Genomic DNA, 23629 nt, shown 5'->3' with positions numbered 1-23629 from the left:
TACAGTTCAGCTTCTGTGATTTTATGTTCTATTAAAATGACCTTGTTGTAGAAAGCCCATGGAAAGGATTCCATATAAAAGTATATTTAAATATAATATTTTGACTTGTATTTATTTAAAGATAATACAGAAAATGTAAAATCCTATAAAAAGGGTCCCATAGAAGCCATTGAAACTTTTGTTAGGATTCTGCTTGCCTGGAGCCTAGGAGGAAAGAAAATGTGATGAGAAAGAAGAGAGAATAAGATCATTTACCAATGAATAACCTACTGATATGGTATCTGAGGTACTTCACTTTTTCCATATGCTACAGAATAGTACATAGCTGCAGTATCTCAAAAGCCACAATATAGTAGTTGTTGGTAAATAGTGTTATCTTAATGGCTGCCACTTTATAAACACAGATTCATGTTTGTACTGCTGTCCAATTTTGAGAAATCAGTAAACATACAGTATACTAGTCTATGTTCTAAAACAGTGCATTTTGGGAATGGATGGTAGATATTTAAACATGAAATATAGCAGCAGAAAAAGCTAATGGGATGTCACATTATATGGCTTAGACTGAAAAAATAAGGTGAAGGTAGGAACACTATGTAGCTGACTTGCTCTTGTGACTCCTCCTTTCATCCTAGGTCGCTCATATTGTGTATGCTCTCCGAGAATGCTGAATCAGTGTCTTGAGTCCTTGGTGCAAAAAGTGCAAAGTGGAGTTGTAATAAACTTTGAAAAAGCTGGACCAGATCCTTCACCAATTGATGGTATTTGAAAAATTTTAGATACCTTACTGATATAATTTGATGAATTCAAATGTAATAATCTCCAGAAATTAGGATAGTTTGATTTGGAACAGTACTATTATTTTAGGCATAATGAATATTGCCTAGTTTATAATATAGCACATTTCAAGGGTTTCAAGTAGTATATCAGGCCTACATTTCCTGTAGCCCTGTGCCCTCCTGTTATAAATATTAATTATTTTTCTCATCTTTAAAAATGTATTCTTGCAAAATGCTATCTTTTCCCTGAACCCTGAAATTGTATGTTAAGGGTTCATTGGAGTTATTCTGTACTAGAATTATGTATATTAAATATTTTCCTGATGTGTGAAGATTTAAGATGCATCTAGCAAAAGTTGTGATGAGGAAGGAAATAAAACCCCAACTGAGTTCTGAAGAAGCATCAGGCAATAATCACCTTTTTCAGACCTTCATTCAGTAAAGATTTAGCAGTGTTGCTCCAATGTCAGTTAGCATTCTTGCAGGAAATGTAACATACAAATTGAAACTGGCATCTATTTTTCTTGTGGCTTTTAATCTTATTCTAAGGATAACTTCCTTGAAGTATAAAAAGTCTGTACACGTTTCATAAAAACAGCATTTAAATAATATTTCAAACTTATTTAATTATATATAGCTATTAATATATATTATTTTTATGTAGATGGACAGACGGATATATCTAGGCCCTTTGGATCCCAACCTTGGCACAGCTGTCACAAGCTTATCTATGTCAGACCAAACCCTAAAACTGGGGTTCCCATAGGTCACTGGCCTGTTCCAGAATCCTTTTGGCCAGATCAAAATTCACCAACACTGGTAAGTATTTGAAGAGAAGTAGAAGCAAGGGAAATCTATCTTAACTGCTTCCCATTAATTTGTTTAAAATCTCGGAATATTTCACTAAAGTATTGTGAAAGCGGCTTGACAAAGGGTGAATTCAGAAAAGAAATACAGCACAGGTCTAACTGCTAGGAATAAGAGTGAGTAGCAATTAACATATCCTATACTGTTCATATGGAGTACCGTATTTTCGTGCATATAGCCTGCCCACGGGTATGAGCCGCACCCACGTATAACGCACGGGAAATTGTATTTTTATATATTAGTCCATGTATACGCCACACCCGTGTATTCCCTGTGGCGGTGTATACACGGGGAGGCGGCGTAGCCCGGCCTGCCCGGGCCCAGCAGGGAGGCGGCACGGCTCACCCCGGCCCCTGCGGGGAAAAAAAGTCCGTAGATAGCCCGCACCCCTGTATAGCCCACACCCATCCATTGTTTTTGTAAAATCGCGTATACCCCACGGGATATATGTGCGAAAATACGGTATTTGCATGAGACAGTAGTTTTCAACCTTTTTTCATTTGTGGACCCCTAAAAATTTTGAATGGAGGTGTGGAGTCTTTGAATTGTAAGTGAGGGTTATTCATGTAATTTCTGATTGATCATAGTCATCTTTTACACACCCCTTAAGACATAGTCTGCACACCACCAGGGGTCCATAGATCACAGGTTGGAAGCTGGTGGCATAAGAGGTATCTGCTTCTTTAAGCAAGAAACTTCCTATAATAGAGCTCTTACTGACATCTGAGCAGTCATGAATAAAGAAAAACAATATAGCAGGAGTTTGATTAGAATTCAGACTGAGGACTGCAACGTAAACAAAAATGCCAAAAGTAATTCAGAGTCATTTCTACTACGGCTGTGTGAATTTCAGCAACTGTTTCGTTTCGGATTCAGACGCTTTGGCAGTCAAAACACCAAATCCAAAACGAAACGCAGGGTTCCGAAACAGCTCCAAAATGAAACGGGCCATCCAAAATGTTTTGGAAATTTTCCAAAACATTTTGGAGCTGTTCCAGAGGCGGGCTTGAAGGGAAAGAAGGAGGGGGAAGGACTGCTCTGATATTCACATCTGTAGCTGGCCAGTGACAGTGATCTGTCCCTGAGGTCCTTTCCAGCCCCAGTGCTGGGGAATTGAGCTGGGGGCTGGGGGAATGTTCAGGTCCCCGAACATTCCCACAGTTCCTGGTTTGATTCCCCAGCTCTCCGATATTTCTCTAGCTCTCTGATCGCTTTCCCCAGTTCTTTCCAGGGGACTAGGGCCCCCAGATGATGCGGGATGACAGTAGGCTGCCACTGCCAACTGGGGATCGCAGCAGCTCTGGGCTATTTACCTAGCTGGTAGCAGCAGCCTGCTGAAACCTTGTGCAGATGCAGGGGCCCACACCCCCGGGAAGAGCTGGGGGAATGATCATACAGCTGGGGATTGAACCAGGAGCTGCCCTACTCTCAGGCAGTGCATGGTGCCCTGCTGAGCTGTGCTGCACCTGTGCTTTGGTGCAGGTGGGGGTCCCTGCTGCCCCGCGCTGTATGGGGCGGGGGGACTCTGCCACAAGCTCTCAGAGGCCCCAATTACCACTGCCAGAGCCGATGAGTTTGGGGCTTTTATTTTTTTAAACTCCACACTCACCAGCTGTGGAGCATGCGGATGACGGCACCAGCACCCAAGTCTGCCCGGTGCAGCCTACGCCCAGCTCCAGGAAGAACCCAGTGCTGGCGCTGGCCCCAGCTAGCAGCACTGGGTTCTTTATACCCAGATACGCAGATCTGGGGGCCCATGCCCCCTGGGAGGGCTGCAGGGCTGTGCTGCACTCCTCCCAGGGGGAGCAGGCCCCCAGATCTGTGTGCGGGATGACAGCATGCTGCCACTGCTGGCAAGTAATACTAGTTTTGCTTTGAGCAGTTTGAGGTGCAGTTTCACAAAAAATCCTGCACCTATCCCCTTGAAACTTGGCAGGCTCCCTGCCCTCAGCAGGGGCTAGCAGCCCTGCTAGCATCATCCGATTTAGGCAAGAAAGGACAAAGTTATAGGCTATAATGCGGAATCAACTGGCTATGGCTGAAACACCATTGAAATTCTGAAACAGCTTTGAAATAGTTTTGGCCGAAACAAAACAGGTCAGTGATTTGAAACACTGAAACAAATCACTGTCCCTCCGAAACACCGAATCCAAAATGAAACGAAAGACAGCCATTTCGGACAGCCCTATGAAATGCCAAATCCAAAACCAAAACAAAATGCAGGTGTTTTGCACAGCCCTAATTTCTACCACATTTTACTAGCCAGAAGAAAGTGTTCTGGTGGAAAAGCCTCACTGAAAATATTTTCAAAATTGGGAAAAGGTGAAGCTAATGGTAGAACTACCAGCTTTCAGTGCATTAGGTGGCAGACTACTCCCTAATCATCTCTTCTGCTAAAAAAGAAAAAAATAAAGTCTTAATTAGCAATAGGATTAGTTTGTTGTTCTCTAATTACTTAATTACTAATATAAGAATGTACTATTTTGCATTATGTTCAGCATAATCATCTATTACAACACATAAACAACTTAATCTCAAATTACATTGCATATGTGCTTATTTCAGGAGGTATTTTAAGAGCGCCCTCTGTTGTATTATAAAGCTTCTTTGAAAGCTTTGTTTTTTTCAAATATTCCTACCTTGTAGTAGGAATTCATACACTTTTAGTGACAAATAACGCTTGTAACTTTGACTATTTGAGAATCATTAAAATGGAACTGGTGGGGTTGTGAATCCATGCTTTTTCAGAAAATCTTCAGTTTTAGTTTTGACTTGATGGCTTGACACTATATTATAATTTATGGAAAATATTCTATGTATTTGGATTGCAGAATTTGCAAAGTGCATCACCTGAATAAAGGATATTAATTGAAGGTTAAGATGCATGACATCATTTTAGTCTTTAGCTTTTGGTTTCTTTTTATTGAGTCATTGTTTCCCAGAGGTTCTATCCAGTAAGAAAAACATGCATAGTCTTCTGAGCTGTATAGCAGGTCCTAAAAAGAGGTCCATCTCCTAAACCTATTTAAAAAACCCACAAAAACCCAATCCAAAAACTATTTGTCCAAGATATTATAGAGCTGTACAATAGGAAGACAACTCCTCCAAAATATCTATTCTTCCCTGTTCTTTATAACCAGAATCATAGATAGATCCACCTGTCCTGATCTTTACCAGGTTAAGAGCTGTAGGTTTCAAATAGTTTTTCTTTAAGTTTCTTAATCAATAGAAGTCATGAAAAATATTTGGTATTTCATTGTAATTACATTTTGATCTTGTATAGAGCTTTGGGTTATAAGAGTTTGGGGTTATAGGCTGCTAAAGGCATGCCTATATTTGAGATGTTCAGACAATTCCTGTTGGTTCTGTTCACCCTATAATTCCAATTGAAGTCTAAATCGAAATTGGAAATATAATGTTGAGTGAGTATCTAAATGCTTGTATTCATGAGTAATCCATGAAGATCTAAATCCTTGTATTTCTTCATGGTTTTGAGAGCAACACATTTAATCCAGTTCTCTTTAATTTTTTTGCCTAACTTTCAATTTTTTGCTTAACTACTCTGTATCTCTTCCCTCAGTCAACCAATCATTTTTATAGTGGGGCTTCCTAATAGCCATTGTATGAAGAGAACCCCGCATAGTTTAAGGTGGAAATAATATTTAAACTGTTGCAAGCATTTGTGGAAGTCTGCAACAGTGGCAACTCGTGTTGTTGTGAGGTACAGATAGTTACCAAGTTTCTCAAGTCTCAGCACTTGCTGTTTTCTGGCAGCCCTTTTACTCCCAGTATAACTGCTTCATACCTTGGTCAAAAACTCTGTCATCGTAGTGTCTTTGTTGGAAGCAGCATCTTTTAAGAGCATTATAATTTGACCTTCCATCTTGTTTGTCACTTTGGCATTGCACCTTCCTCAGTGTAAAGATGCTAATTAAGGTAAAACTGTCTCCTTGGATAGATACCATATGGGTGATTCATCCAGTAAGGAAAGCACTAGTGATTAAAGATTTGGAAAGATATGTTTTACTGTGGGGAAAGAAGGTCAAGATACCCTCCTTTTTCAGCTCAACTCTTCCTCTTTTAGTAATGCATCTCTTCTGAAGAAACAAAATGGAGGGAGGGCACTCATTTTGATTCCTCCCCAAATTGCAGGGGTCTTGGACATCAAGGCTAAAAGAATGAGTTTAGTACCTCTCTTCTAGACTATTCTTTAGGACAGTGGCTCCCAACCTTGGGGTGTAATCCAAATTAGGGTTGCAGGGGGTCTGCCTCTTGCTCCGCCCCTCCCGGCGCATGGTCCGTGCAGCTCTCGCTGCCGCTGCCCCCCACAATCCCGGCCTGGCCTGGGCTCCACTGGTGCTGCCGGGCATGAGTGAGTTCGGGGTGGGGGTTGCAACCCGGCTTCAGGGTTGCAGCAAAAAGCGGTTGGGAGCCACTGCTTTAGGAGGAACTCTGCTCCACACTTTACTGTGAAAAGAACCTCAGATTTCTCTCCCCTTTCCAGAATTCTGCCAGCAATATCAGGCATAAATACCTTGTGTACTTTTCCATGTTTTAGTTGAAAGCAGGGTATAGGTTGCCTGAAATGGTAAAAGATTCTTTCACTTGAAATTATGCAAAAAGTCAATCTCAGGTCTAGTTTGGTAACTTGTAAAGCTAGCTTTTTATCTATATTCATGCTCACCTTCGTGGGATTTTTTTGGTCTGATTTGGTTTGGTAATGTTTTAGGTTTGATAGAAGGGAATTGTTTTGCTAAACAGAAGATATTAATAGAAACTTGAGAATGCTGTGTATCCAGTTTGAGGCATGTAAAATGACATGCTTCATAAAAGGACTTCTGACCTTTACCTTAGAATAGGGCTGGCCAACTTCTGAGTGGCCAGGGGCTGCGCACCATGCTGCATGGCCTCCCCTTCATGTCCTCCCTGTCTATGCCATCCACTGCATTGATCTGAGTCAGGTAGGCCTCTCTTCACTGCACAGCAGACAACCCCTGCTATGCTGTACTGTAGTACCCAGTTCCCTCTGAAATCCCCACCTGCAGGCTCCCACAGCCCTGTGGGCCACCCTGGCCCTAGGGGCCAGGGCAGGCAGGAGAAGAGGGAGGAACCTGAACCCTATGGTGGTAGCAGCAGGAGAGCAATTGCGGCATTAGCATCTGGACCAAAATCCAAGAGATGACAGGTAAAATGGTATTTCTTTATTTCAAAAGCATGTTAACAGATCCTACGGTAAAATGCTAAAAAGCTTATTGTTTAAAAATGATATTTAGTGTTTACTGATATAGAGCCACAGTTAACATTGTCTATTTCTGTCTAGCCACCTCGTACATCTCATCCTGTAGTGAAATTCTCCTGCACTGACTGTGAACCAATGGTCATTGACAAACTACCCTTTGATAAATATGAGTTAGAACCTTCTCCATTGACTCAGTTTATCCTGGAAAGGAAATCTCCACATACCTGCTGGCAGGCAAGTTTGATTGTATACTAACTTTGTAAATGAAGAACCCTTATCTGAGAAGTAACATTCCTTAAATAATTTGGAGTGAAATTCTAATTTATATGTTAATTTATTTACATAAAACCTTAACTGTTTATACTATTTATACTTGTATACAACATGAATTATCTGAACATTTTTTTCATTTGTTTTGCAGGTATATGTGAGCAATAGTGCAAAATACAGTGAACTTGGTCATCCTTTTGGCTACTTGAAAGCCAGTACAGCACTGAATTGTGTGAACCTGTTTGTGATGCCTTACAATTATCCAGTCCTCCTTCCTCTCTTAGGTAAACACAACTTTCTAAAATCTTTTTGAGGTGGTAGGCAGGTGAATTTGATCCAGCATAAGTATAGAATATTATGATGCTAACATCATCATTAGTAATCATAAACTTAACTATTCAGAAATTATTTTTATACTGAAAAGAAGATGGTACCATTCAGCTTTTCTGATATCCAACATATTCACAATTCACTTACCAAATCAGCTGACCTTCTTGAATATGATTTTTGCTAATAAAAATATATATAATTTTGTTTACCATTCATGGACATTATTCTTGGTCTTCAGTATGATTGCACTCATGCACTTTCCTTTTTGCTAATGTAGTAATACTTTCCCCCTCACTCCAGTGACTCTGATCACCAGTTACCTTTTGTAAAGTATAAATTACAGGATTCCACCTTAATCTCTTACTTTGCAACATTAATCCATTAATTTTTTTTAAACCTTAGGCAGTAGGGGGGCCTTTAGGAAAAATATTGTTCAGATAAAATGTGGAGTTATATGAAATGCATCTTTTGTTTACTTATTAATATCACTTTATATTTAGATGACTTGTTCAAAGTACATAAGGCAAAACCAACTTTAAAATGGCGGCAGTCATTTGAAAGCTATTTAAAGACAATGCCTCCTTACTATCTTGGGGTAAGATAACTTAATTATGTACATTAACATGTCTCCTCTCCCTCATTACTTTTATTTTCTTTATTAAATATCTTCTTTTGGATTTTATTTTAAACTAAGGATACTATGATTGTGGAAATAAAAAGTTAAATATGAATTCCTCTGAAGTTTGTATACCCTTCTAATGTGATACTATGATTTAGTACAACTTTCAGGATGTACATTAAGGTTGTAGGGATAATTTAAAATCTTAATTTTATGAGACCTAGGTCAGGTATAATCATTGCTTGAAATGAATCTTCACTAATATTTTAAGAATTTGGCACAGGTGGAAGAATATATAAATGGAAAGAATGTCTTTTTTTCACTTAGAGTTTCAAATTCACTTTGAAAGCATTTAGCTATAACTTTATTTTAAACACGAACTGTAAAATTAATAATATACGTATACATGTGTACCCTGTTTTTCAGCCTTTGAAGAAAGCTGTGCGAATGATGGGAGCACCAAATCTTATAGCAGATAATGTGGAATATGGACTTAGCTACAGTGTCATTTCATACCTCAAAAAGTTGAGTCAACAGGTAATATAGATGCAATAGCAACAAAAATGAATCTTTAAAAACAGTGAAGCTGATGTCAGCCTAACCTTTAAAGCATCACAGAGCCATGCAAGGATAAAGGGACAAAGAAGCCCTCAAGTTTACCTGAATTCTTACATGTGATTACTATTAGAACATTTGTTTTCTGAATTGGAGATAAGCTTGACACCTAGCTTTAAAATATTGTTTATAGACTTCACCATAAATGTATGTACAGGTGTGTCTTATTGGATTCCTCAAGGTGTATGCCATGCCAGTTTTTCATAAGTGCAAGCCTCAGTATATTTGTGGCTAAAAATGCGATGGTCTCTGCTAGGTTGGCAAATTATATGGCACCATTCATAATATTAGGGATTTATGCTCTTGGGTAGTTGCACCAAAATGACCACTTACCTTCTCTGCTTAGTTTGTAAAAGCATTTATGTAGATATAATTCATGATAAACATTTAGAATTTGCAATGAATGACACTTACAAATAAGAAACCAAGGCATAGACAGGACAAGTAGCCTACTGAATGTTCTATAGCAAGCCTATGAAAATTGAGACCCCCTCTAACTAGCCTTCTGTTCTAGCAGGTAAAAACCTTTCTTCCCCATTTTGACTTTCTGGGTACGTCTACACGGGACTTGAACTGCTCAGTAGTCTAATAATACCGTGCATACCACTTCACAGCAAAAACAGTGCTGATATGCTACTGTGCAGTATTATTAGGCTACTGTGCAGTAGCATCACTAAAAAGTCATGTGCCAGCACTACTGTGCAGTAATGCTGGTTACTGCGCATTGATTTAGTACTCGATTGTACAAGTACTAAATTTAATGTGCAGTAACTCTGGCACTTTAATGAATGCCGTTTTGCTTTGTTGTATATCTTGAACTTTCATATTTGAGATCGTCGTGAAAATAAATAGGCTTGTACCTGAAGGATGTAGGGATGCAAGTATTCTTAATGCTGCACGTAAACATTTTGTAAAGTTCAGCTTAAAGCTTTCAGTATTTATCTTTTTTTTTTTTTTTTAACTCCTGGCAATAGTATCAGGAAATATGTGAATCTTGCATTTAGCCATCCTTGGAGGTTTTTAAGACCTGGCTAGACAAAGCCTTGGGGATGGTCCTGCTTTGAGTAGGGGGCTGGACAAGATGACCTCCTGAGGTCCCTTTCAACCCCCATTTTCTAAGATTCTATGATAATCTTGCCAAATTGTGTGGTTGTTATACTAATAAATCTGCAAAATGTATGCATCTCTAAATATATACATTTTTGGTGCAAAATACTTAAATGCATGACATTCTGTAATACATCATGGGTACAATGAGATATAGAGTTTATATATTTAAAAAAAAAAAAAAAACTTCCTAATGTTTGAAAGATTATTGTGGTTTTAAAACTTCCATATACTTGAAATGGGGAAATAACATTTGAACCTCCAATATACTAGAAACTTAAGTGCATTCACTAAACAAACACTGTTTTTGGCTTATTGATTAATTACATTCTGCCAAACTTCTAACACATCTTAAAGCGCATTTGAATTTGAGACAAATCAAACGGGTAAAACCATGAATAAAAACAAAAAGGTTACCACATATTTTCTCTGTTTAGATATAACTGAATATTCTCTTCCTTTTTTAATCTTGGGGTTTTTTTCTACTTTGTATTGAGGTGTTTGGGGCTTTTGTTTGTTTGTTTTTTTAAGATCAATACCATCATTTGAATCCACAATTATAATTATGTAGGAGAATCATGAGATTTCAGCTATTTCCCCAGCTAACAGTAAAATCCATGGGTACATGCAGATTTATGTCAAAATTTTTCATAATCCCAATCATGACATTTTTATGAAAATAAAAGCATTGCATGCATATTGGTGCTTAGATGAAATGATAAGGGGCACCCTAGAGATACTTGAAGAAGCTAGATATAAACTGTTTATCACATTTTAATGATTATAGAGTTGTAATACATTAAGCACTTAATGAGCACATTAAGCACTCCTTAAGCACTCATCCACATATATTCTTCATAATGTAGTAGTACATTGTCGAATCTTCTAGGTAGGAATTAAAAATGAATTTAATAGTCTGACTAATCCTTTTAAGAGTATATTGTCAATGTTATTTATTTATTTATTTCAAATTAAGGCCAAAATAGAGTCCGATAGAGTCATTGGCTCTGTAGGCAAAAAGGTAGCGCAAGAGACTGGAATTAAGGTCAGAAGCAGATCACACAACCTGTCTATGGCACATAGGAACGATTTTCAACATCTGCTACAGGGGATTACTGGGGAAATTCCTCATAGACCTCTAGACCTCAATATGAAGGAGTATGCTGGGTTCCAAATAGCTTTGCTGAATAAGGTAAGCACCATTGTGTGTAATGTTGTTATTTTCAATACACTTCCATTAAAATATTGGACATTATTTCATCTGTTGTTATTAATTAAAATATTATTATTGCTGAAACTAGGACTTGAGACCTCAGAGCTTTAGAAATGCTTATGATATACCCAGAAGCAATCTTTTGGATCAGTTAACAAGAATGAGGTCTAATCTTCTCAAGACTACTTGCAAACTTCTCAAAGGACAAGATGAAGGTTAGCCAACTTGATTCATTGTTTGCATATTTTATAGGGGTACTGCTGTACTACTATTGCTGTTCTGTGCTGATTGGTGAACATGGAGAGAGAGAAGCAGGAAAAACTTGCTGGAAGTTGACTACTACACTTGAAACCCCATAGGTTTTTCCATCAAGTCTTCATTACAAATTGTATCAATGGCTTAGGGAAAAGAGACTTGACCACTGTTGTCTTGCATGTGTTCTTGGTTTGTTTTTCCTTTCTTTAGGACAGTGCTATTCTTCAGGATTTGATTCTTTTGCATTTCTTTTACTACATCTTTCTAGTTTTCTGGTTATGTGAAAGGAAAAGAACATTATGGATGGCCTAGGCCACATAAATCCTCTGTTTATTAAATACTGTTCCAATGTTGTTGAAGCTGTGATAGTCCAGAAAATGTACAAGAGACAAAGGATTTTTGTTACATCTTTTATTTGACCAATTATGTAGTTGGGAAAGAAGTTTCAGAAACTTTCAGGCACAAACCACTCTTCGTCCTGTGCCTGAAAGGTTCTCTTTCAACTACACATTTGATCCAATAAAACCCATTTTTCCCTTTTGTACTATTTGATAGGCAGAGGCAGAACACATCTTCCACCGTGTCCCATCAATCTATCTGACTCCTTGACCTGAAGGAAATGGCCCTCTGAGTTAGTAGTTCATTCTCAATACTTGCCCAGTCTCTTCCTCATCTGACGCAACTTCCATCAAGACAGACAACCAGTATCAGCAATAGGTTATGGGTAGCAGAACTCAAGAGTAGAAGTTCATGGAACACAGTGAAACTGTCATATAGTTGTGGTTAAAGGGCTACATTGTATTAAGGCACCTGGTATGTAGAAGACCATGAAATGGATTCTTTAAGCTAAACAAAGAAAAATGATTAGAAGATGAGAGAAAAGGATATGTAGTACCATCACTTGATCAAAAATGTTAATCTAACTTAAATCAACTGCAGAAGTCTATAGGAAAAGTTGCAGTTTCTATGTAGGTTTCCACATTACAACTGGCATTAATTTTAGCATAATCTGTTACTAGGATTTATTCTAGTTGAGCAGGGCACTGGGGGACCATGCACACTGTGTTGTAAACAAAGTACTGAGGACCTGAGTCACCAGAACTTTAAGGAAACCCTTGTATCTTGTTGACTTTAGTTGGTGCTAGTCAACAATAATGTTGCTTCTTGAGGACGGTATTTGAAAAGAACAGTCCCAATTTATTGCTGTTTTATTTAATATAATGTCTTTCGAAATTGTTGATAGTAGGGAGGGGGTTATGTTGCATTGTCAAAATTGAAGTTAGATGTAGCATACACCATATAATGGTTTGCTTTTGTACATTAGCCAGTCTGGAACTCCATTCTTCTCCTTTCAGTTGTCCTGTCCAAAGATTTGTGGAACATATTTACAAGGATTAAAAGTATACCCCGAAGGTGGTTGCTTTCTATGTATTGATTTCTCCAGTCCCTTAGCAACGGATAACCTATGAATATCACATATGTAGCATTTTAAAAGTCAGGTTTTCTGGGAGAATGGCTGTCTTTTAAGCCTTTTTCTGTCTCTTTCTATCTCTATGTATCTTGATGAAAAAATGAGATAATCTAAAAACTGGATGTGCCGGTGGAGCTAGAATTAAATCCTTGTAAGATAGGGTTATAATAAAGTATTTCCATAGATGCAGCTTTTTGATAAAAGTCTTCTCTCTTACTAGATCAAGTTCACAGTGTGCCTATAGCACAAATGGGAAATTATCAGGAGTACCTTAAACAGATACCATCTCCCCTTCGAGAGCTTGATCCTGACCAACCCCGTAGGCTGCATACGTTTGGCAATCCATTTAAATTGGATAAGAAGGTGATTTGCTACAATATGCTGTTTAAACAAATGCTTTTGTTTAAAACTATTGTGTTACATTTGTGTTGCTAACTTGAATTATCCAAGGCACCAGGGCATAGGAAAACCCTTTCTAGGTATTTTGAAGACCACTGTATTTCTCAACCCTTTTTTGACAAACATACCTCTGAAGTTTTTTACATTAATTATTTTTGTCATTGTGGTTTGGTCAACATCTAATTTCTACTCTACAGGCAGGCAATCTGCAGAATGGGTACCAGAGCATGGCGCGCACAGGCATTTTGCTTGGCACGCATGCAGATGGTGGAGAAGGGGCTGGGCTGCATTGTCTCAACAAGGATCGGGCCCCTTGTGGCTCCCCCACCATCCACCCCTGCACACCAACACCTTAAGTTGAGGCTGTGGGTATTTTTGGCACTCTGCCCAAAAACATTGCTAACCCCTTTTCTACTCCCTTTTTATCAAATTCTCCCTTAAAAAATCATTTTGCTTTAGATTGCTTACATCAGCAAGTTCTATTGACCAAAGGAGTCCCTCATAAATCTAGGTCTTGCAGTTGGCTGAATTTTGAAGCTTAATTGACTATATAACTGACTAAATTATAATGTGCTAACTCCAATTTGGAAGACAAGTTTTACTGGAAATCTTACAACCCCGGTCAAATCTCTTGCTTATCCTTCAGTGTATCAGTACTCTCTCCCCAGACTCAAGTTAGTATTTGAGAAGCCAAGGTGATATGCCATATAGTACCTAGTTGCATTCTGAATGCCTGTTATAAAAAGTCAGCAACATTTTTTAATATGTGGTGTGTTCTTTTAAAACGTTTTGTACTAGATGACACAGATTAAGCTTCTTACTCAGCTGGTTATTTGTTACAGGGGATGATGATAGATGAAGCAGATGAATTTGTATCAGGACCTCAAAATAAACACAAACGACCTGGAGAACCAAATATGCAAGGGATTCCTAAAAGACGTCGGTGTATGTCACCTTTGCTCAGAGGACGACCACAGACAACTCCTGTTGTGAACAATCATATTGGAGGCAAAGGGCCACCCACACCTATTACACAAGCACAGACAGATTTTGTCAAGCCTGTTCCTATTCACAAAAGTGGGTGAATCTGTATTTCAGTTATTTTCTGTTGCTTTCATTTTCCTTGACTTTAGAGACATTTTTTGTATAAACACTAAATTAATATTTAGTATACAACATAGCTATCAAGGAAATGATGCATATTATAGTTTTCTCAATTATGACAATCTGATCATCCGGTTCTGAAAGTATGTAAATATGCAGCCTTTGTTAGCAAAACTACAGTTTGCATATTTTGCACTTTAGAGTTGACAAATTTGTTATAATTCCCTTATTAATTAGGACTGTATTAAAGTTTCTGAAATGTTTCAGTGGCAGATGATTTTTAACACTGCTTTCTAAAATTAAAATGGTAAAGAGTTGTACAAGGGAAAGTTTTATGTAAAATATAAGGTACTATTCTCCTTGTCCTCTAATCCTTTAAAAAAAAAAAAGGATGTATATACATCACATAATAATTATACTATCAGTCAAATAAATGTGATTGATGTGTAATTACCCACCATAAGATATCTGAGGATGCAGAAGATGGATTGGTTACATGTTTACCACATTAATTTGTCTAGTTGTGCTATTTCTATTATTAAATTTCCCTCCACAGATCAGTCTTTCAAGGCTCCCAATTGTTCTGTTGCTTTCCTCTGACCTCTCTCTCCTGTTTCACTGTGTTTGTAATAACTGGGTGATCAGAAATAATTTAATACTAGATTTGTTTATACAAGAGGTGAAGTGAGTTTCATTACTTTTCATAGGATGTGCACAATTTAATTGCCTTGCTTTGTGCTGCTTTGTATGGCAAACTCTGAATTTGCTGTAGTGTATCCCATCAAGTTGTCTCTTTCAGCAAGGTAGCACTCTGGGTACTTTTCCCCTATTAAGGCTGCGTACATATATTCCTATAATCTGGGAAAATTCCCAGGTTTGTTCTCGTGGTAGAAAAACTTAACTCAGAGCTATGTGTGTAGATATTCAACTACTGAGGCCTTGAAGAAGCTTGCAGTGCTGTGACACTGCAACCAGGGGGGCCCTGTGCATACATCTCAGTGGGCTCTGCAAGGCTCCCTTCATTTGTCTGGCAACAGATGGTAGCAGTGTATAGGGCATTCCCAGGTGGCTAACAGCTAACCCAGACTGTGCCTATAGTTAGCCTGTGGTGTCAGCATATACAGACATTTGCTCTCCCAGTAGAAACACTCCTGGAAGTGATTTAATCCTTATTGTTCCCAGGTTATTTTTTACTTGGAGTGGCCATTTTTATTCTGGGAGAAAAAAACCTAAACATCTGTAGACTTGTGATTTCTCCCAGGAGAGCAGTGACTCTCCCAGGAGAAACCAAATGTATGAGGTCTAAGTATTTGACTTTTGGTTAATATTTCAAGTTAAATCTTTTGAGATTAAATGGACATGAAAACCTTTTGGGTGTTTTTTTTTCCTTTATAACTCTTACAAAAGAAGTATCAAATTCTTCTTTATCCTGAAAGTTGAGGTGGTGGCTTATTAATGAAAAAAGGAACTTCAGGAATTCCGCTAGGAATGTCCTTTCAGTATAAAAAAATAATGTTAATTACCGTTGACTGTTTAGACACTTCTTAATCTCATACCACGTAGTTGATAGCCAAATCAATCTGGATTGATTTTGAGTTAAGTTTTCATGATATATATTTCAAGTCAGATATGACCTTTGCTTGAAATCTAGATATACCTTCATTCACTTCTTTTGTAACTGGCAAAGAAGTAATTGGTAAGCTTTGTTTTTCATAAAATTGTTGTACTTCTTGTTCATGAGATATAGTATTACTCCAGAAGTCACTAAGCTTTGGTGAGCCGGAGTACTGCATCATGTTTTGGGCTCCACAATTCAAAAAGGATGTGGAGAAGCTTGAGGAGGTGCAAAGGAGAGCCACACATGGGATCAGAGGTCAGGAAAACAGACCTTATGGATAAGAGGCTGAAAGCCATGGGACTCTTTAGCCTGGAAAATCGCAGGCTTACAGGGGACCTGGTGGCTACCTATAAGTTTATCGTGGGTGCTCGCTAGGATCCAGGGGAATGTCTGTTCACCAGAGCGCCCCAAAGGATGACAAGCTCGAATGGTCACGAACTCCTCCATGACCGTTTCAGGCTGGACATAAGGAAGAACTTCTTTACTGTCTGAGCTCCCAAGATTTGGAATAGACTGCTGCTGGAGGTGGTTCAAGCACCCACTTTGAACACCTTCAAGAGACAATTGGGTGTTTATCTTGCCGTATGATCCCTGCTGACTTCCTGCCCCTGGGGCAGGGGGCTGGACTCAATCTTTCGAGGTCCCTTCCAGCCCTAATGTCTATGAATCTATGAAAAAATGACTTTTCTAATATATGTCTATTACCTTAACTGGCATAGTCTAAGGAATATTTACAGCACAGAAATAGGAAGTATTTCTGTGGAGACTAATACTATGTTTACATGTATTTAAACTTCCACTATTTCTAGTCATTCTTGGTTATTAAAAAAAAAAATCAGCAGCAGTTGGGATACTTCATTGTCCAATTCTTATAATCCCATAGTGCCTGTTTTTTAAACTAGCTTCTGTGTGCTCACTTAAATCAGATAACGGCGTATTCTTAGCTATTTTGCACCTTTTATGTATGTTTTTATATACAAATACAGAAAGGTAGAGAGATTCAATTTCAGCCATTAAACTAACCCTCTCTTTACTTGCAAATAATTAGTAGAAGCCTTTTATTTTCCCCATAGGATTTTTGGCTAGCATTTAATTCATTTTCTATTGTGTATTGCTTCTGTTACTTGACACTTTGTAGTGCTGCAGCCAGGGGGCTATGAATGTATGTACATCCCTTGTAATTATCTATTTTTGTAGCACTGCACAGTGGTCAGGCACTTGTGGTGCTGCAAATGAATGCCTGTCCATGACCATACTGCAGCACAATTTTATATTTGAACTTTGCTCCAGAGCAAAGTGAATGCCATTCCCTTAATGTGGGACTTAAGTGTTGCATGGGACCTTTAATCAGCCCTTCTGCACTGAAGTAAGTTTTATCAACTAGTCTTAGTGGGACCAGGTAAGAAGGTCTTTTCAAGAACACCCTTCTTCTGTCCATTTAACTTTTTTACTTTGTGACTAGTCTATATAATGTTTCTCCCTTATAAAGAACACACCCATACTTTGCTGGGCCTTCACTGACCAGTGGGTGTATCACGATGTTCTGTACTCTAAACCCACAGGAACCTTTTCTCCCACCACACATATTGAGGAAGTCATTCCTGCCTTTCCTTTATCCTGGCACAGGGGTTGTCAACTGGGGGTGTGCATACCCCCAGGGGTACTTTGCAAGGCCCTAGGGGGTATGCACAGGCAGATGGGGACAGAGCGCTGCCACCCACCACCCCATGCCGCTGCCTCCCAGGAGCACAGAGGTGGAGCAAGGGCAGCGGTGCCCCTCTGCAGGCCACACAGGTGCCACCCAACCAGTCGGATGCTGGGAGGGGGGGAGCTTGCATGCGGCAGCAATTACCGCTGCCGTCCACCACCCTACTCCGCATCCGGCCACGTGCCATCCCTCTTGTTCTGTCCGGCTGCCGGGGGTACACTTGTTAAAAAAAAGGTTGAAAACCCCTGTCCTAGCTGATGGAGCATGATTGTATAAGAGTAGATTACCCAGTGCTGGTCACATGTTAATGAGGTGTTTTAAAACATTCTTTTAAGTTTTCTCTTATTTTTCTGGTCTTTTTTTTTTTCAGCATCAGAAAACAATAATGAGATTGCTATGGATGATGTGATTGAGAATCATGTTGCAGACCCACTTTCATCTGATGTTTTTCCAAATGCTATGGATTCTGAATTTTCAGTGTCCCCTCCATTCAGTTCGTTGGACCAGCCAGCAGAGGATCTAGGCCATGAACATTTAGCAAATAATAATGTGACTATGAATGAATTTATGGCAAATCATGAGGAGCCAGGGGGCAAAGAACTAAGTACTGATACAAACTTGACAACATCCTCCCCCAACAAAGGGAAAAAAACAGTGCACTGCAGGAGCCCTAGAGAGGTTAACATAGAGCTTAAAGCACAAATTATGAAGGAGATTCGAAAGCCAGGAAGAAGTAAGTATTAGAACCCCAAACTGTCTTTGTGTCCAATTAGCAGGATGGAAAAATCAATTGATATGAAAGACTTAGACTAGAACACTGTATTAATAAGGTGCTAAATCATGCCAGAATTATAATATGAAACAATATTTGCCTAATGGAAGAAGCTGAAATAATAGGAACTAATTGTGGCTTAAATCTTGGGCCAGAACTATTTCAGTTATAAAATCTCCCTCAGGAATTTACTGGGTGGGTAGATTGTTGAAATAGAAATACATTTATCTGTGCTGACAACATCCATCCTCTTTCTGCATAAGTGTCAGATTTTGCACCTTCCTCTTTAAGTAGAATCCTAAAATGCTGTGTACATATTGATATTTATATTAAATACAATAAGTAACAATTAGATATTATTTTGTTATCTTTCTTAGTACAAGCAGTATTTCTTCAGCTGAATGAAGCAGCATCTTGCACCTGATGTGTAGGCATCACCTGAATATTTTATTTTTGCTTTTTTTCAGAATATGAAAGGATCTTTTTTTTACTCAAGCATGTACAAGGCAACTTACAAACACGACTAATATTTTTACAGAATGTTATTAAAGAAGCTTCACGGTATGTAGTTGATTTATAAATATTTGGATAAGTTAATGATTATGCAAGATTTAACATTGGTTACAGTTCATACAGGCAGTGTATGGTGTTAACTGCTGTATATGCTTTGTGGATACCTATACATTTGTCTTCTGTGTTTTTATTATCTTATCCTAAGATTGCGCACACACGTGCCTCAAATTGTAAGCATATTTTGTATAAAAAGCATTGAGAAATCAGTACTTTTCTAATCTACCGTGATCTTTGTGGTCCCCAATTTGTAAAGCCCCCTTATTTCCACAAACTCAGCTCTTCCTGTTTTCAGTTCATTGTTTTGAAGTTGAAAAGCCAAATGCACATACATACAGATAGATGGGAATGATATAAAATAAGGGAAAATCAGGTCAACTCAGCAACTTGGAGCATTGTATTTCTGACGTTTGAATCTGTGTGTGCAGTTTCATTTCAGAGCTCTGTGGGACATCAGTATTAAAGAGTGTGCATCAGATCTTCAGAGGTCAGTCAGCATATAAACTCTTAAATTGAGGGATAGAGAGACCATTTTAAACCAGCTCAGGATTTGGCTTTAAATTATGGCTCCCATCTCCCAGTATTCACGTCTTCAGAGACCCATTCGTTCCTCTGACCAACTTTCTTTGGAAGGAGCTATAGCCACGCTTCCCTTGTCTGAGGGTAGAGAGCTTGGTTTTGGGAAGGAGAGCTCTCCATAAGAAAAAATGCCCTGGATATTAATCCTGTTACTACTTCTGGTACCTAGAATTTGATACATTTTGATTTGCAATAGTGATACCAAATCTAGTCAACACTTAAAAAATATTTAAATAAAAAAAGTGCACTAAAAAAAGGAAAGCATTCTTTTTTGACCCAATCTGTTTCTTTGTTCTTTCAATAGATTTGTTATTTTTAAATGATGTTATTAATCAATTTGAACAAAATTTTGGTCTCAATGCACATGCTAAACAGACTGAATATTCTCCTTTCTAACCCTAAGTGGAAAATATGTCTTGCTGTCCCATCCATGTATAGGTGTTTTAAGCTAGTAGGTTCATGTAGCTGCAGATAAACTGTGATCGTGCTTTAAAACATTCTGTCTCTGTCCGTAAATGCTCTAAGTTGTGCTTGAGCTTGTAGGGCACGTGGAGGCCTATGTACACTTTCTGGCTTTCTTTCCAATGCAGCAAAATTATGTCAGTTCTGCTGCTCTCAGAATTGCTCGATTTGAAGATTTGTCCTTTTGGAAATGGTGACTTCAAGATTTAATCATATAATCATTTCTTTTGCACTGTTTTTTGTCTGTAGGTTAATGATGCTTCTAATGTATAGAATCTGGAGGCTCTAGTTCTATGCTGTCCTTCAGCTCAGGCCATCCAGTAGTGGAATAAATTGGTAGTTCAGTTTCTGATAATTTTGCTTTTTAATTTTAGATTTAGTAGTGATTTATATGAAACTCCATCCTCTTTAAGTACTTGGTTGTGCAATGGTTCATTCCAGACTCTCAGATTTGCTGTTTAGTGCCTTCCCTCTGAGACGCTTCCTGTTACCCTCAGACATGGCAGAGCTCTCCCCCAACCATAAGTCTAAATCTTAATTTATTTTCCTGAAAAGTAACAGAATGTCCAGGTGAATCATGAATGTTCAGAGTCAGCCAACCCCTAGCACTGCCAGGCAATTTTGGGCTGATTATGTTGGACCTTTTTTTAAAATCTTGAATAAGTTCTGACTTCCACTCAGGAGCTTCTGAGTATTTCAGGGAAAGAATCTAAGAGTGAGGACAGCTCTATCTGGCCAGTTTAGAGTAAATTCCACAACAACGTGGGCTGGAATGGTGGGGAGAAAAGAAAGACATCACTGAAAAGATCCAAATTTCTCTCAGATACCAAAGTAAGTTTTCCTCTCCTTTGGAAAGAAGGTCTCTCACCTTACCACAAGGATAGGTGGGTGAGCATGGCATGAGGCCTGGGCACTACCTAAGTGGGGAGAGAGCAGTACCAGAATGGAACCTGCCACCATTCTGCACTTTCCAGCTCCAGCAACAGTGCAGGAGCATGTGTGAATGAGTGAGTAAAGAGCTTTCTGGGAAATGTAGTTTCTGCTACTGGAAGGAGATGTCACCATTTTTTGCTGCCAAAACTCGAGATTTTTTTGGCCCCTTGACATGAACGTCACCTCACTTTTTGCCACTGATATTTCCCCTCATCAGCAAACCACCAGTTGCTGCTTCTATGTTGAAGCCTTGGGAGCCAGAGATCTTCTGGGAAGGTATGGTTACAGTGGAGAGGGATTGACTACCCCAGGGCCCAGTCCTGACCAGTTACAGCTCTGCACACAGCTCTCTTTTTTCTTAAGTTGATAAATTCTTATAGAAGCAATTCTTCCAGACTCAAGGTCCCAAAAAGGCATCATCTTTGTACTGCAGCTATTATTAAAGAATGAGTGGAGATAAATTGTGGGTTTAAACTCCTCTCCTTTTGCATTTTCCCACTAAAGCAGCCTTTGAGAGTTTTCATCTTAGGGGGTGATCTTTTGCTGGTGCTCTGTATCAAGTTTAATGCATCATATCTGGGCCTGCAGAGAAGCCTGCGTTACTGTTGTGAAGCCCTTCTTCAGGTTGTAGTCTAGTGGGAATTTTGCTTGCTTGGCTTTCAGCCCAGGAACCTTTGCTGTTTAAGAAAGTGGTTGAGATTTCAGGCACTAGGGGGATTGAAATTGCTTTTTGATCATCAATCACAGGTCCTTAACCTGTCAGAGAAAGTGACTTAGATTCTGAAAGGCACAAAGGAGTCTCCCCCCACTTCACAGGTTAGCTCCAAATTAAAGCAGGAGGGAAAATGTAAGGATTCCACTCTAGGAAACTGGACCATTTGGGGATTAGAGGGCAAGTGAGAAAATCCTTCCTTGTGTTCAAAATAAGTTCTGATTTATTGAGCCAGGCCCGAGGTTGTGATAGTAGTTTGCTCTTGAGTTATTTATATGAGTATTTGAGGAGCAAACAGCTATCTGCCAGGCATTTGGACAAGCACCTAGCTGGGGTTGTCTGATCCCAGTGCTCTTTCCTGTCCAGGGCAGGGGGTCAGACTCGATAACCTACTGAGGTCCCTTCCGACCCTAACATCTATGAATCTATTTGGACTTCCAGTAAGTTTATTTCCACAATCTGTGTTTGTTTTGATACTACTCATAGTCCTCCATCTAGTATAAAATAATGCATTGGGTAAACAGCATTAGGAACAAGCACATGCAATGCCAAAACAGGAAATCCTGCAGGTTGGCATTCTGGATTTTCTAGGTAAGGGTGCTGATGGCTTGCAAAGAATGCAATATTAAAAATGACTTTCCTTTTAGGGTAGTATTCAATACCAGAGTTTCCTATAGACGGTCTTCAAGGACATCACAAGATCGAGTGAAGACTGTATAAAACCAAATGTTAACCTTAAAATCTTAGTGACGTTTCATTAATCTGCAGAGCCTGATGCTGTAGTGTAGCACTAATTAGTTATGAATGGGTTTATTGGGTTAGGGCACTGATCAAGTGCATTGTCTAGGTGTTCAACTTGCAACCTGTGTCCTTTTGCCTATCTACCAGTAATTTAAGATTTGGGGTGTGTACAGTGGATCTAAAGCTTGTCTTGTGTTTGTAGAGAAATTGAGCTCTCACACAGAAATAGTATCTTTTGTCACACTGAGTGAGTTAACAAAAACTTTATATCTAAGTTTCCTTCATAGTCATTCACCATTTGTTCAAAATATAGTGTGGATAGTTGTTTTTTGCAGGTATCAAAACAGGCCTGCTGTAATGAAGAATAAACTGCAAGAGTCTAAACTTCATTGCCTTAGCCACTTCATAGTGGCCATATATAATAAATTATCTCCAGGGCCATCCAGCAAACCGTGAATTCTGCCTGTGGGCCACACCAAGATCAGTGGGCAGCATCCTGGTCTGGATTGTACAGTGCCACAGGCCATTTCTTTGGCACCCCTGCCTAAAGGCTTATCTGTACTATTTGATGCAGTGCATTTTGTTTCATCACTTGGCACTTTTTTGAAAGATGGTAACAGAAATGGGCATCCCTATTTCTTGCAAGAGATACCTTGAGGCTGTGTACTACACATGCCACTTATGCGTTCATCTTGTTTTGTCCAAAATACGAAAACTGCAGGATCTTAAAGTTACTATAGGCAGAATGTTAAAATTTTGCAGCGGTTACATGCTAGGCATCCGGGGTACTCAGATCTTTAGATATTTGGGAATGAGTATAAATAGTAGGCCTGTGTGAAGCAGCAAGTATTCGCTTTGAATTTGGCCTATTTGGAGTACAGTGATTTGATTCGGAGATTCGAGTCACTGTCCCAATTCAATTTGGCCAAATCAGATCCAAAAGATTTGACACTGCTTTAGAGATTTGGCCATAGACTAAACAGGCAGCTGACACAGCTGATAAGTCTGTTGGGGGTGGGGGAGGGAGAGATTGGGGATGGGCCTGGGGCTGGGACAAGCTGCCCAGCCAGGACAGGGGTGGGGGAGGTGTGGGATGCAGGTGCAGCTTTGCTCAGAGCAGGGGCCTCTACCCTGCTGCCACTTGCCCAGCTGGGGTGGGACATGAGCATGACTCGCTCTTGGCTGAAGGAGGCAAGCAGCAGCAGGGCATAGCCCCCACTCCCAGCACTGCCATGCCCACATCCTGCACCCTCTTGTTGGCTGGGC

At 39.2% G+C, this 23629-nt stretch overlaps 1 protein-coding gene across 3 annotated transcripts in view; it reads left to right on the top strand.

The window, feature by feature from the left end:
• Positions 1-23629, top strand: part of INTS6 (integrator complex subunit 6) — a 65153-nt gene that overhangs the window by 38455 nt on the left and 3069 nt on the right. For 2 of the 3 annotated variants that reach the window (XM_025207196.1, XM_025207194.1), the window contains 12 exons: positions 636-761; positions 1444-1598; positions 6967-7119; positions 7307-7439; positions 7986-8080; positions 8531-8641; positions 10803-11018; positions 11128-11254; positions 12986-13128; positions 14007-14241; positions 17965-18327; positions 18834-18927. In XM_025207196.1, coding sequence (XP_025062981.1) covers positions 636-761; positions 1444-1598; positions 6967-7119; positions 7307-7439; positions 7986-8080; positions 8531-8641; positions 10803-11018; positions 11128-11254; positions 12986-13128; positions 14007-14241; positions 17965-18327; positions 18834-18927 — 1951 coding nt within the window. Of the gene's footprint in view, positions 1-185; positions 287-635; positions 762-1443; positions 1599-6966; positions 7120-7306; positions 7440-7985; positions 8081-8530; positions 8642-10802; positions 11019-11127; positions 11255-12985; positions 13129-14006; positions 14242-17964; positions 18328-18833; positions 18928-23629 lie in introns of all 3 variants that reach the window. The other variant, XM_025207195.1, reaches the window with a different exon arrangement.

This window comes from Alligator sinensis, unplaced genomic scaffold (assembly GCF_000455745.1).
Source record: "Alligator sinensis unplaced genomic scaffold, ASM45574v1 scaffold324_1, whole genome shotgun sequence".
NCBI lineage: Eukaryota > Metazoa > Chordata > Crocodylia > Alligatoridae > Alligator > Alligator sinensis.
Note: the sequence above shows the minus strand (reverse complement) of the source record. Positions and strands in the feature narration are given on the sequence as shown.